This window comes from Chrysochloris asiatica, unplaced genomic scaffold (genome assembly GCF_000296735.1).
Source record: "Chrysochloris asiatica unplaced genomic scaffold, ChrAsi1.0 scaffold00116, whole genome shotgun sequence".
Taxonomy (NCBI): domain Eukaryota; kingdom Metazoa; phylum Chordata; class Mammalia; order Afrosoricida; family Chrysochloridae; genus Chrysochloris; species Chrysochloris asiatica.
This window is the reverse complement of record NW_006408634.1, coordinates 3860089-3875275: the sequence shown is the minus strand read 5'-3', so window position 1 is coordinate 3875275 and position 15187 is coordinate 3860089. Positions and strand designations below refer to the sequence as shown.

Here is a 15187-nt window from a genome sequence, read left to right as displayed (position 1 = left end):
ATTAATTTAATATATATACCTGAATATTAAGATGAAAGCAATTTTCCATTAACTGCCAGTGGCCTCATTTGTTACACTCAGCCCTAGAGGGCCTCGAACCTCTGACTAGTCTTACATGGTCTGCAACAGTCACCGTATGTATTTTCACTATTTCTTTCGTACTGATTTCATTGTTGAACGTTCTCAGAAATTGTAGAATCCTATGTGGAGAACCATCCCCCCTCCTCGAATCCGCTCAGTCTTTTCTATTTCCATCTTTTTTGTTGGTCTTTTTTCCATACCCAGGAGGGGAATGTCCGCTGTACAGACATAGAAACTCCCACTTGTATGTTTCCAAACTTTTTTAAAAACACAAAACTGTTAACGTGAGCAACCACATTACATCTCTGTTCATCTCGCTGAAAGCAATTTAATCTCGCATGTGACTCCTTGGAGTCCTGAGGTGGCGCTGTAGGATAAGCACTGAACCACAAGGTCGGTTTGAACCGCAGGGTTGGCGGTTCAAACCCACCAGCGACTCCTAAGAAACCCTTTACGGGGTCGCTACGAGTCGGAATCGACCCGATGATATTTAACAACATGATTTCCTTGTGAAGTTTGAGCCTCCCCAAACCTACTCATTTTCCGCAAGGGTAGAGGAACCAGGAAAATGGACCGTTTTCATGAATTTTGTCGGCTTTCAGGTCGTCCTGGCTTCAGGCCCAAAGAAACGGTCACTTAGCCTTCTGTACGGCAGTTTTCAAATATGGCTGCTTATAGAGAGACAAATGACATGCTGGGCGCAGACATAACACCTCCTAAAGCAATGACGAAATCCCGTTTTTCGCGCTCTTTCAAGTATTTAGACCCTGGGCAGTCGCCGTAGGCGGACGAGCATTCTGGGGCCAGTGCTGAGGTGAAGCTATTTAATGATTGGAAACGCGTACTTCCAGAGAAAAAACAGGTGTGTGTTTTGCGCTTGATACAGGGCGAGGGAAGCGTAGGGACGTTGTAGAGTGAGATGGAGGTGGTTGGGGCAAAGAGGTGATAGTCCGGTGCGTTAGGGTTAGGGGGTGTACAAACAAGTGCAGAGTTCTTTAAAGTTAGTTGAAGTGGATTATCAGCCAGTGGCACGAAGCTTGTTGCGGGGCGGTGGAAAATGTTTTAAAGAAAGTGAAGTAAAGTGGTTTAAAGAAAGTCTTCACTTTGAGGGAGTTTATAAAAACGGTGAAAGATAATTTGCTGGCTACTATTCAGAAACCCTGTGCAGGGTCAATATGGGTCGGAACCGACTCCACGGTACTTAACAAATGGAGGTGTTGGTTTCCTGATGATTGGTTGGCTCCGAATGACTGGGTCAGAGGAATAAAGTTTAAAGGTCAAACTAATATAAACCAGTCTCTTGGGTGCCAAATTGTTAACTGCCGTGGAATGGATTCCGACTCACAATGACCCGATGTACAGTAGACTGAAACACTGCCCAATACTGTGTTAGCCTTACAATGGTTGCTGTATTTGAGCTCGCTGTTGCAGCCACTATGTCAATTCACTTTGCCGTCCTCCTTTTCCCTGACTCTCTGCTTTACCAAGCATCATGTCCTCTTCCAGACACTAGTCCTACCTTATTTTGTTGTTAAATGCCATCGAATCGGTTCCAACTCATAGTGAGGCTGTATAGGGTTCCGAGGAGCGGCTGGTGATTTGAACCTTAGCACATTCTCCTGCAGAGCCACACCAGGTCCTTCCTTATATATGCCCAAAGTACTTAAGATGAGCTCTGGTAGCGTAGTGGTTACGAATCGGGCTGCGAACCTTAAGGTCAGCGGTTCAAAACTACCAGCCGCTCCGCGGGAGAAAGATGAGGCTTTCTACTCCCGTAAGGATATACACCCTCGGAAACCCTGTACAGGGTCGCTATGGGTCGGAACCGACTCGAAGGCACTTAACAACAACAACAACCACAACCGTATTTCAAATGCATTGATTCTTCTTCATCTTCCCGTCACTGTCCAGCTTTCACATGGATAAGAGTTCACTGAAAATACCCTGGCTTGGGTCAGATACACCTTAGTTTTCAACGTGACATCTTTAAAAAAGTATTCGACTTTCAAGAGATCTTTTGCATCAGATTAGCCCAGTGCAATATTTCATATGATTTCTTGACTGCTGCTTCCATGGGTGTTGGTTATGAATCCAAGTAAAATGAAATCATTCACAGCTTCAGTCTTTTCTCCATTTATGTCTTTAGTTCTCTAGTGCCACAAATGGATGGCTTTAACAACCAGAAGCTTATTCTCTGGGTCTAAAGTCCCCAGCTGCTCCATCTCTCCACATCATCATCTCTGCCTCCATCTCTGGTGTCACTGTTTCTCTGGGTAGTGTCCTGCACTCCGCTCTTCTCCATTGATGGTCCCAGGGACCTCTGCTCCTAGACTGCAAAGTTAATAGCTCCCCTCCTTGCTACAAAACGTCTACTTTTACATTTCCAACCCTCACAATCAGTCCTGATAACAATTACTATTGTATCACAAGAGACCCATCCACATTTCCTTTCATCAGCCCTGCCTAGACAGATTGGATACTACTCAGTAGAGAGTCTACCTTCTGGATCTAGGCTCCCTCTTGAAAGCTTGTAAGCCAGTCACGTCTTGCCTTTGTAGCCCCCACCACTTTGGGTAGCCAATGTCCAAGTTGCCCATCCCTGTCTACTCTATGTATGGAGGGGGTGGGAATGATCCTTGCTGTAAAATTTATTCCCTCTTTTGAGCTAGTGCATCCATAGATGTAGGTCAAATGCATCAAATTGTATCAGATTATTCTTTTTTTCCTCTTCTAGTTGAGCTCTGATCATCCAGTCATTGAAGCTAGGTTGTTGTTGTTGTTATGTGCCATCGAGTCGGTTCCGACCCATAGCGACCCTGTATAGGGTTTCCGAGGGTGTAAATCTTTACGGGAGTAGAAAGCCTCATCTTTCTCCCGCGGAGCAGCTGGTAGTTTCGAACCGCTGACCTTAAGGTTCGCAGCCCGATTCGTAACCAGACTAGGCCTCAGTTTTTAGTTCCCTCCAGAGACAAGGTCAATCTCCATTCTGTACATTAGCCTGAACACGTCCTCCTGTTCCAGAAACGTGCTAAATCAGCTCATGCTGCCTTAGAATATCCTTTCACCCCTAGCAACAGCAGAACTAGATAAAGAATAGACAGGACCCAAGGCCAAATGCCAGATGTTTTCCTTTGCCCTAGCCTAAGAACAAAGATCACCAGTACTGACCAATTAAACTGTAACTTCTCATACTTTGCCAATTGTTAACCAAGCAGAAACTGTATCTATGGTACTGCACAATTATGCCCCTAAAACCTTATAAAAACTGGCTTGTACTGTAAAGGGGGGTCGCCTTTGTCTCCTGCTTTTAAGAGTGAAGGTGGACCCCAGCGCGTTGGCAAATAAACCTCTTGCTGTTGCATCGAACTCGAGTCCTGGTAATCTTTTTGGGGTCTCCTACTGAATAGGGCCATCTGGGGCCCAACAGCAGCTTCATTGCTGTTTTTCCTTCACTTCCCCTAATCGGTGATGAATGTAGTCACCAATCAGAGGGTGTATTCCCATTGAGTCTTAGTCTTGGAAGGGGGTTTACTCTGAGGGGACCCGACCACTTGCCTTGATGTCTCCTAGCCGAGCAACTTGCTTGTTCTTGTAGTAATCAGTCGGTCTGCCTGTATTGTTTTATATTTTTCCTGTCGGTTTTTCTTTCACGAAGTATCTTCTGTTCTTCTAGCCACTCCAGGCTGGTCTGCCTGCCCTTTCAAGTGGAAATTTCCTACCTCTGAAGATTCTGCATGGGGTTTAGGATTCCACCTATGGTCTTATGTAATGCAGAGGCTCCGCAAGAAGCCTCCTTCACTGGACACATTGTGGCCCCATTTTAGGTATTCCAATCAGTTATAAGCAGAAAACAGACTTAAAAGCTTTCTATGGTGATATTTCTGGCTATTCCTTTCTCTCCCTCTCCAGTGTCTATTTTATAATGGTATGCAAGGGAAACCAAGATTCAAAAGGCAGCCAAGCATCTTAGCATTATTTCTCCCCTTTCTCCCATTCCAACCATGTGTCAATCCCTGTATCCCAGAGCCGTGTTGTTGGTTGTGCCTACATCATTATTTACCTCTTTTCCACTTAGCCCGTGCAAACCTGCCTAATTGTTTTCCCATCCACATTGTTCTTCCATTCCCCTCCCCCTTCTTGTGTATTACACCCTTCCCCAGCACCCAAACTATCCTGTGTCTATTCCCTACCCTGTGCTCCACCTTCCCCTCCCTCCCCTCATCCCACCCCCTACATGCCAGAAACCAGCAAAGAATGCACCCCCTTTTAGTATGGGTTCTTTTTCTTAGTCTTTTACAGTAGTGGTCCTATGCAGTATTTCTCCTTTTGTGACTAATTTCACTCAACATAATGTCCTCAAGCTTCATCCATGTTATGCGGTAGCTTGCAGCTTCCTTGTTATTCTTCAAGGTAGCATAATATTCCATTGTGTGTATGGACCACAGATTGTCTATCCATTCTTCAAGTGGTGGGCACTTTGGCTGTCTCCATCTTTTTTGCTATTGTAAATAGTTTTGCTATGAACACTGGTGTGCATATATCTACTCGTGTTATGACTCGTATTTCTTGTGGGTAAATACCAAGTAGAGGAATTGCTGGATCATAAGGTATTTCTATTGTCAACCTTCTGAGGAAACGCCATTTTGCTTTCCAGAGAGGTTGGACCATTTTGCAGTCCCACCAGCAATGTAGAAGGGTCCCAGTCTCTCCGCATCCCACCAGCATTTATTTTCCTCTATTTTTTTGATCTTTGCTGTTATTGTTGGTGTGAGATGATATCTCATTGTTGTTTTGATTTGCATCTCTTTAATGGTTAGTGATCGTGAACATTTCTTCATATGTTTGTTGGCTGCCCGGATCTCTTCCTTAGTGAAGTGTCTGTTCATGTCCTGTGCCCATTTTGTAATTGGGTTATTTGTCTTTTTCTTGTAGAGGTGTTGTAGTTTCCTGTATATTTTATAAATGAGTCCCTTGTCTGATGTGTCATTGTAAAATATTTTTTCCCATTCTGTGGGTTCCCTTTTTACTCTTCTGGTGAAGTCTTTTGATGCACATAAGTTTTTAATTTTTAATATGTCCCACTCATCTATTTTGTCTACTTTTGTTTGTGTGGTTTTCAAAATGTTTGGTAGTCTGTGTATTCCCTGAATTAGTGCCCTCACATTTGTCCCTATTTTTTCATTGATGGCCTTTGTAATTCTGGGGTTCACATTTAGGTCTTTAATCCATGTTGAGTTGGTTATTGTGTAAGGTGTGAGGGGAAGGTCTTGATTCAGTCTTTTCATCTCACTTTCCAGTTCTGCCAGCACCATCTGTATAGCAGGCTAGTTTTTAAGTTGATCATTTTGTATGGCCTGTGATTGATGTTATAAATGTTGACAGAAAAGGGTTCCCCACCCCTGCTCTAGTGTGATCCCTTTCAGAGCAGTTGGTAGTGGTAGCTGGCATTCATATAGTTCTTCTGGTCTCAGAGTTGTGGATACTGATGTTCACATGTTGCATTCATTCTTTGTTAATTTTTACAAAAGTAACTTTAAAAAACAGTATACCTCAATTATTAAGTGACAGTAGATGCGAGCACTGCGTACACAAATCAGTAAAACACTTCAGCACCACTTAGAGCCAAAGCTCACCTCCAAAGCCAGTTGCCATCTTGGTCTTTATAGGAAGCACTTCCAGCCTTTGGAGCATAAGTTTGCCATGTTGTTGTTAAGTGCCATGCAGTCAGTTCCGACCCATAGCGACCCTGCACAGGGTTTCCGAGGCTGTAAATCTTTACAGGAGTAGAAAGCCTTATCCTTCTCCTGCGGAACAGCTGGTAGTTTCGAACTGCTGACCATGAGATTAGCAGCCTGATTCATAGCCACTACACTCCCAGAGCTCCTTCCCAGTGGAGTATTCGTGGCTGTGAAGTTATGGCCTGTTTAAAATGTCCCCACGTCCTAATGTCATCTTAAAGCTTTACTCAAGGGCCCTTTTCCATTGAGCGCCACAGTTGAGCCCCATATTGATTTTTGTGTGTGTTATGAAGTGGGGATCGACCTGTTTTTGTTTTTTCCTCACAGGTATATCTGATTGTCCAAGTACCACTTTTAGAAAGAGCATCCTTCACCTAGATTCTGGATCTTATGTGTGTGTGTTCATTTCACTGTGCAGGTGTGTAGAATGTTCTGACTCAGCAGCTAATGGGACAGTCCGCAGTGTTGGGTTAACATCAGTGACGTCGTGTCTACCTGGAGGGAGTACGCCCCTCACACTGAATTCTCCCTTCAGCCTACAGGCCATGACTTCTCAGCAGCAAGACTGAAGGGAGGAGGGATTTGGGTGTTGTCCTTTCATCAGAGACTGAGGTTTCTGAGACAAGAGCTGATCCAGTAGATCCAAACGCAGAGGAGCTTCCCAGTTGCTGGCTGTTTCCTGAAAACAGAAGAAAATGAAGACGACACAGGTGACTTTTGCTTTATTTTGGGCTTTCTTTGTTCCCTAATAGGTTGGTTGTTGTTAAGTGGTGCTGTCAAGTCGCTTCTGACCCATAGCAACCCTGTATAGGGTTTCCAAGAAGCAGCTGGTGAGCTTGAACCACCGACCTTACAGTTCAAATACAGGCTTGTAAAATACCAGTGTCGTTAATCTGAAAAGTCTGTAATTGGGGATGCAGGAGCTAGAAAGAAGAGCACTTTTGACTGGGACTTGGACATCAGGCTAAGCAGGATCAGGATTCGGGTGAGCAATGACTTTTAGCCTTGCTTAGTCTTGTAACTTCCATTAAAGAATTGGGTGGGACTATGCAAATGAAGCGTTTGTGACAGCCTGCTAGTAATGCATGAGACCCTTGTGGAGGCCGGACCATGGAAATAAGGTGTTTGAAACCCTACTGAGGGGATTGGTTCGTTTTCCTACCATACTAGGGAATTCCAGAGCAGAGTACGGAACCTCACAGGCCCCAAGAAAGAAGAACCAGGAGTGGAGTGGGTTCTAAGGACTCCAGATGTCTGTGCTGAAAACCTCCTCGACCCATTAGACAGAAGAGTTGTCACATCAGAGAAGGCACAGTGGTGGCAGAAGAGCTGCTTCAGAAGGCCGTGTGGAGGGTTCCCCAGCCCACTGAGTAAGGCAGCGACACTGGGGTGCTGACCCATGCAGTGAGAGAACTTACAGCCTTCAGGTAGAAGACTTTCTGGCTGGAGTGGGGTTGCCTCCACTTGGTGGATGTATACCCAGAAAATCACAGAACGAAAGAACTGAGTGCGTTTGGATCATGACAAACTATGGAAACCATTGAGGAGAATGAATATTCCAGAACACTTAATTGTGTTCATGTGGAACCTGTACATAGACCAAGAGGCAGTTGTTAGAACAGAACAAGGGGATACTAAATGGTTTAAAAATCAGCAAAGGTGTGTGCACCAGGGTTGTATCATTTCACCGTATTTATTCAGTCTGTATGCTGAGCAAATAATCTGAGAAACTGGATTATAAGAAGAAGAACATGGCGTCAGACTTGGAGGAAGACTCATTCACAACCTCTGATAATGCACATGATACAACCTTGCCTGCTGGAAGCGAAGAGGACTTAGAATAATTACTGATGAAGAACCAAAGACCACAGCTTCAGTGTGGGTTGCATCTCAATGTAAAGAAAACAAAAATCCTCACCACTGGACCAATAAAGAACATCTATGTAAATAGAGAAAAGGTTGAAGTTGTCAACGACTTCATTTACTTGGATCCACCATCCAACAGTGATGGCAGCAGCAGTGGAGAAATGAAAAGTGTAGAGAGCATGAGGCAGATCTGCTGCACAGCATCTCTTCAAAGTGTTCAAGAGCAAAGATGTCAGTTTGGGGACTCATAGACGCATGTGCAAGGACATAGGAGAGTCAATGCAATGTATGGGAGAAGACTATTAAAAGTACCGCTGGGGATTGCCAGAAGAACAAACAAGTCTGTCTCAGAAGACATGCAAACAGAATGCTCCTTGGAAGCCAGCATGACCAGACTATGTCTCTCATCCTCTGGACATGTTATCAGGAGAGACCAGTCCCTGGAAAAGGACATCATGATTGATAAAGTAGAGGGTCAGCGAAAAAGAGGAAGACACCCCCCCACCCCAAGGAGATGGACCGACACAGTGGCAGGAGCTGTGGGCTCAAGTGTAACAGTGATTGTGAGGATGGCGCAGAGCCAGGCGGGTCACTGTGAGCCGGAACCAACACCACAGCGCCAAGCAGCAACATGCAGTGATTTAAGGAGAAAGAAGACCAGTTTCTTGAGGGATTTTCAGTATTTCATAGGACTTACCTGACTGTGGTAAATTGAGTTCCTTTTTAACTGCAAAGTCATCAGTTCAAACTCACTATCTGCTCTTCCAAAATCCTATACAGGGTCTTTATGAATTGGAATCGACTCAGTGGCACTTACCACCACCAACAAAAACAATGTGGAAAAAAATAAAACAACAACAGTGTGGCCTTTTACCTTGGTTCATTGGAAAAACAGCTTGAGAGATTCCCCTCCAAACCTCTGCCCTTGTTTTCCACTCCAGAGGGGTTGTTACTTTTGTCCCAGTTTTTGTTACTGTAAAGGTTTGTTACCTCTGCCCTAGTTGTCTACTCCAGAGGGTTTATTACTTTTGTCCGAGTTGACTGACATTTTCTGGGCAAACTGTCAACAGTTCGTTTTCGTAATTTTTGTCTGGTCCGGAGCTGTAGCATGTTCTGCAGGGATTGATCTGTGTAATGAGGTGAGGGGTCTGCTCTGAGGGGGGCTGAGAAGAGCTTACCCAGTCTTGCCTACAATGCAGATGAAGAGTCTGTGACCTACCAGGAGGGGATTGGTTGGTTTGTGTCCCAGCAGGGAGGGGCCAAGCTTTTATATTGACATGGAGTTCTGTATAGACAAAGGGGCCTCAAAGAGTTTGTGGAAAAGTGGAATTAAAAGATAATGGAACAAGTTTGATGAGAAGAGATAGGAATAAGATTCATATGATTCAATAGTAATTTTTACCATTCCTAATTGCAACTGTCACAACTGTAAAGGTAGAAGTTTTGTAACAAAAATGGGGAAGTAGTTAATCTTATAGTCCAGGAACAGAGGACCCTGGGACCATCAAGGGAGAAGAGCACGAGCGGAATGCGGGATCCTATCCAGAGAAGCCGCAACAGGAGAGATGGAGGCAGAGATGAGGACATGGAGAGAGGGAGCAGCTGAGGACCCGAGACTCATGGAAAGAGAAAGGCTGTGTGCTGGCGGCCAGGAAGCAGGCTTGCAGCATGTGCCCTGTGGTGGTTTAAATGATTATATATTCCTGAGTGTTTTTGTGTATATCCCTACCACACACACCAAAACAAATACAAACCAGAGGGAATAGAAGCAAATACTGTTGAATGATGATACATGGAGAAGATTGTAATCATTGCAATGAAGCAATGGTATAAAGCCGATGTTCTTCCATGTAAACTAATCCCTCAGTTCACAATAAAAACTTACCTAAAAAAATAAAAAGAGTATAGTTTTTCCACGTGCCTTTGGAAGTCCCTTCATACATATGCAGCCAACCTCACAGAAGTTGAGCAGACTGAAAGAAGCAGGAAGAGGCAGAAGGAAGAAAACACAAGAGGCAGAGAGTGAGAGAGAGGAATTTTTCCATTCCTGTGTACGTGTGTGTGCGTGTGTGCATGCGTGTGTACACGTGTGTGTGTGTGTGTACAAGCGTGAGACGTTCCTGGATCACCAGTCACCAGGAGGTTCTAACTGTTCTACATTCCAGAGACATCTCATTGGATGAATGGATGAGTATTGGATGAATGGATGGTATTGGATGAATGGATGAGTATTGGATGAATGGGTGGGTGGGTATTGGATACATAACTACAGGATATTTTGTTACGCTTTTGCTTTTTCATGAGGTAATTTTTTTAAAAATTAGGTTTTTAGATACAATCTATGTAGAGGAAATAAAGAGAACAACTTCTTGGATGTTTCATTTACATCATTAGAAGATCACTAACAGGACCCTGTTGTTAACAGGTACCACTGGCCTTCAATGACGTGGCTGTGGAGTTCACCTGGGAGGAGTGGCAGCTCCTGGCCCCTGCTCAGAAGGCCCTGTACCGGGACGTGATGTTGGAGAACTACAGCCACCTGGTGTCCGTGGGTGAGGACAGCTCCCCTGTGTCTCTCAGGATGCTCTGTCACTGGCCTTCCCTTTTCTCAGCTGCTGGAACCTGTGGCGTGCCCGTGGGCTTCTCACGTGGAGGTTCCTCTATGGAATCTCTGGTCCCGATAAGTCGGGATAGTCTCCCGACTCCAGAGAGAAAGCTCTTTGTTGTGCACATGTGGACGCTGCTTTGTGAAAGGTAACATCCTGCAGTCCTCCTACACCCGTACCCAATTCAGTGTGTCTTAAGATTCTGTGATTTCCCTTGAACAGGGTGTCCAGTTAGCAAACCAGAGGTGCTCTCCAGATTGGAGCAGGGGGAACCACCATACAGTTTAGAAGAAAGAATTCATAGTCATTTTTTTTCAGGTAAGCAAAGGGAAACTACGTGGGGGGAGGCTGTGGAGGTCACCTCCTAGTCAGAGAAGGTGGCAGAGCTGTGAAGGGTGGCTGTAACTTTATGTATCCCTCTCTTGGGTGGAATTCCTGTTTCTTTGTTGAGTTTGGAGAAAAATATACCCTTTTGTCTATCCTGAGATCAGATCTTTTTTTTTTTTTTTTTGATCTACAAGAGAGCTTCAAAAAGTTTTGTGGAAGAATTAAAGGTAATGCAATTTTTCCATGTAGGTTTTGAAGCCCTCCTGTATACCTTGGTATTTTTCTTTGTATAGTTTAATGTTTCCTATGATTCTCAAATACTTCCCTTCTCCTTAACATTTTCAACCTCCCGTGTTTTGAAATTCTACCTCTCAGTGAAAACTCTTGAGTTCATAACAGATTACTGAGTATAGTCATGCCCTCCCTTGTTGGATAATACTGATTTCCTTTCCTTGCATCTAAGCCACCGTAGACACTGCTTGCCTCCTGCAGTCTTGTTCTTCATGGTACCTTTATGTGTTTCTTTAGCTTCTTCTGCTTTCTATGAAAGAGCTCTGCGTATTTTTGACTTAGAAGACAACTTCCCCTCCTCAATCATTCTGTCAGTCCCAAACACTCATTAACAGTTAGACTTTCAGAGGAAAAAGAGTCCCCAGGGTGAGTTTACTCAGGGGCCTGCACCCAGCTACTCAAGAAAGTACAAGTGTCTATAGTTATCCCTCAGAGACAATATCTCTCAGAGACCATATTGTTTGAGTAACATTAATAGTAAATCCCATAGAATCCCTTTCTTTTCCCCTACATTTTTTTTTCCCCAAACAAGAATGCAGGCTCTAAAAGCGTACGGCATGCTTGTGTAGCCTCAGCACTACCCCTGAACCTGGCACAGTGTTGTTGTTGTTAAGTGCCATCGAGTCAGACCCTACCCATAGCAACCCTGTATAGGATTTCCGAGGAGCAGCTGGTGAGCTTGAACCGCCGACCTGGCAGTTCAAATGGCTTTGCAGTCTGTTGCATTAACCCACAGCGCCACACCAAGACTCTGTACTCGGAACATAGTTGTTATTAAATACGGATTTAGGGACTGAATCTATCATTTCCAAATTTGCATCAAATTGCCCTCCTACCCTATTGTCTGCTGCTCAAAATCATTAGCATGTATTTTATAATCTCTGAATATTTAGAAACACCCAAATATGTATCTCTTTATGTATTATTTAACCTTTTTTTCTCCACTCAGTGCTTTTTTCTTTGGAATTACTTACTGTGTTTTTACCAGTGTGCCAAGAACATTAAATGTGGAGATATTTGTATAGGCTTGTCAGTACAGAGCAACCTCACATGAAAGCACTTTCTAAAAATATCCTTTTCCAAATTAAGATGACGGAAGGATTTATTGTTCTCTTCTTTTCTAGACATCCAGAAAGTTAGTGATCATCTGCCAATGGACATGCCAGAGCAAAGCAGAGTAAATATTATGGGACAATGGCATGATGACAATGGAACTGAAGATAGTGTTCATCGAGACAAAAGTCATTTTGCTAAAAGACAAAATCATAGTACTTTTGACTTACGTGGAAAAACGGTGAAATCAATTTTAACATTAATCAATCAGAGAAGACGATGTGAAATAAAGAACGCTGTCCAGTTTAATAGAAATGAGGAACTCTTTCCCCATGCTAACTCTGAGCAGTTTCCTACTGAATTTAAATCTCCTGATTGTCAGAACTTCAACAACACAAAGTCCCGACTTACGAAGCACCAGGAAAGTCTCAAGGCAGAGAAAGCGCATGTGTGTAGTGAATGTGGGAAAGCCTTCTTCTGGAAGTCTGTGCTCATGAACCATCAGATGCTACACACAGGAGAGAAACCCCATCGATGCAGTCTGTGTGGGAAAGCTTTCTCCAAAAAGTACTTGCTCACGGAGCATCAGAAAGCGCACACTGTAGATAAACCTTATAAAAGCACAGAATATGGCAAAGAGTTTGCCATGAAATCCAAGCTCAACATGCATCAGAAAATTCATAAAGTAGAAAAACCCCATCGCTGTGGTCTGTGTGGGAAAGCCTTCTCCCGGAAGCACATGCTAGCTAACCACCAGAAAGCTCACACGGGAGAAAAACCTTATGAATGCCGGAAATGTGGGAAATTGTTTATCACAAAAGCAGGGCTTAATATGCACCAGAAAACGCACACGGGAGAGAAGCCCTGTGCATGCAGTGAGTGTGGAAAATGCTTCAGCCGCGAGTTAAGTCTTATTGCCCATCAGCGAATTCACAGACAGTTGTCCTATGAAGATACCGACTGTGACAAAGTCCTTAAGACGTCATGCCTCGATATGCATCAGAGAACTCATAAAACAGAGAGAGATTTTCAATGCAGTGAGTGTGGGAAAGTCTTCCATCGAAAGAAACAACTAAATTTACATGAACGAATCCATGCAAGAAAGAGACCTTATGTCTGCAATGTGTGTGGGAAGAAGTTTGCCTCCATGCTTGATCGTTTTAACCATAAATTGATGCACACAGGAGAGAAACGTGTAGATCCTGGCAAGGTGAGGCACAGCTCCTCAAATACCAGCGACCTCATACAGGACAGAAACTCTGTTAATGCAGTGACCGTGCAGATTCCTTCTGTGGCATCCCAGTCTTCCTTAAGCAACAGTGAACTGCTAACAAATAAAAGTATTGTCTTTGTGGGACAGCCTGTTGGCAGATGTGAACTCTTAGGAAGTAACAGAGATTTTGTACAGGACAGAAACTTCATTAACCCAGTGAATGTGGTAGCACCTGCAGTGATCAATTATGTCTTACTGTATGTTCCAGAAAACGTTAGTCTCCAGCTAATCTAGTCAAAGAGTGACCAATCCACATGAGATGAAACAGACATAGAGTAATTGCTATCAATGGTTTACTTATATTTTTAGGAGTTGTTGTTAAGTGCTGTCGACTCGGTTCCAACTCATAACAATTGTGTATAGGGTTTCTGAGGAGCAGCTGGTAGGTTTGAACTACTGACCCTGTGGTTAGCAGTTCAGTGCTTATCTTGCAGCAGCACCAAACCAGGACCCCCTTTAGGAGTCATTGCTGTTGTTAAGTGCCATTGGGCTGATTCCAACTCATAGCAACCCACAGTATAGGGTTTCCAAGGAGCAGCTGGTGAGTTTGAACCTCCGGCCTTGTGATTCATACTGGGTTTGCAGTCCTGTACTTATCCTACAGTGCCACACCATAATTTCTTCTGGAAAAACCAGTTGCCATCAGATTGATTCCAGTTAATGGTGATCTCATGTATGTCATGTTAGAACTGTGCTCCAAAGGTTTTCAGTGGCTAATTTTTTGAAGTACTTTGTTAAACACATTTTGTTTGAGGTATCTGTTGTTGTTGAGTGCCATTGAGTCGATTCCGACCCATAGTGACCCTGTATAGGGTTTCCAAGGAGCAACTGGTTAGCTTCAACCACTGACCTTGCCGTTCAAACAACTTTGCAGTCTGACGCATTAGCCCACAGCGCCACACCGGGACTCAAACCTCCAACCTTTTGATGAAAGCAGTTCCACTGTTTATCCCACCAGTGGGCTCCTGGGATCAGCACTCCTTTTAATGGTACTTAAACATCATAGGAAGCAAAGTTGTGTGTGTGTTTATTTTGTTTTGTGTTTTATCTGCCCATCTCTTACCTCAGTGGGTAGATTATAAATATCTTGATAGTTCTTGTGACTCTTTAAAAATTTTAAGATAAAAAAAATCACTTTCTGATGACACTGGCCAAAGTGTTCGGTACCCACATGTGACTGGTGACTACCAATTTAGCACAGACAATAAGCAAGACTTTATAGTTCATCATATATATGTGTATATGTGTATATATATATATGTATATGTGTGTATATATATATATATATGTATATGTGTGTGTATATATATATATATATATATATATATATATATATACACTGAGAGAAATGCCCATTATGCCTATCATTGCAGAAAGTTATATTGAAGAGCAGTCTTTTGCATCATTTTATATTTCCAAGCACACAGAAAAAAAACCTAGTAAATTGATTTGAAAAGTGAGTGAGTGAAGTAACCTTAAGAATGTTTTGACATGGAAGTGGATGAGTCATTTGAAGGTCGTTTACAGAATGGAATTGTGGCCCAGAAACTTGCTTGAGGCATGGAACAGCGATTCTGAAACTACTTTGAATATATAATAGGATCGAAGAGCTAAGTAAATCAATTCAGATAACAGTAGCCAGAGTTTCCCATTCTCAGAGAAGGCAGTTACAGCTAACCTAGGAGGAGGGTCTATAATGGTCTCAGAGAAGGAAGTTACAGCTAACTTAGGAGGCGGGTCTATAATGGTCTCAGAGAAGGAAGTTACAGCTAACCTAGGAGGCGGGTCTGTAATGTTCTCAGAGAAGGCAGTTACAGCTAACTTAGGAGTTGGGTCTGTAATGTTCTCAGAGAAGGAAGTTACAGCTAACCTAGGCAGAGGGTCTGTAATGTTCTTAGAGAAGGCAGTTACAGCTAACCTAGGCAGAGGGTCTGTAATGTTCTTAGAGAAGG

General features: G+C 43.5%; 2 protein-coding genes across 2 annotated transcripts in view; both read left to right on the top strand.

Annotated features, from left to right (window-relative positions):
* LOC102837236 (zinc finger protein 350-like) overlaps positions 1–11478 on the top strand; it is a 41441-nt gene extending 29963 nt beyond the window's left edge. Inside the window, exons 6-8 of the mRNA XM_006868339.1 lie at positions 10111–10237; positions 10298–10439; positions 11442–11478. Of these exons, the coding sequence (XP_006868401.1) occupies positions 10111–10237; positions 10298–10439; positions 11442–11478 (306 nt within the window). The remainder of the gene's footprint in view (positions 1–10110; positions 10238–10297; positions 10440–11441) is intronic.
* A 590-nt stretch (positions 11479–12068) lies between these two features.
* The window catches only part of LOC102836861 (zinc finger protein 350-like), a 9693-nt gene continuing 6574 nt past the window's right edge, over positions 12069–15187 (top strand). Inside the window, exon 1 of the mRNA XM_006868338.1 lies at positions 12069–12999. Within this exon, the coding sequence (XP_006868400.1) occupies positions 12069–12999 (931 nt within the window). The remainder of the gene's footprint in view (positions 13000–15187) is intronic.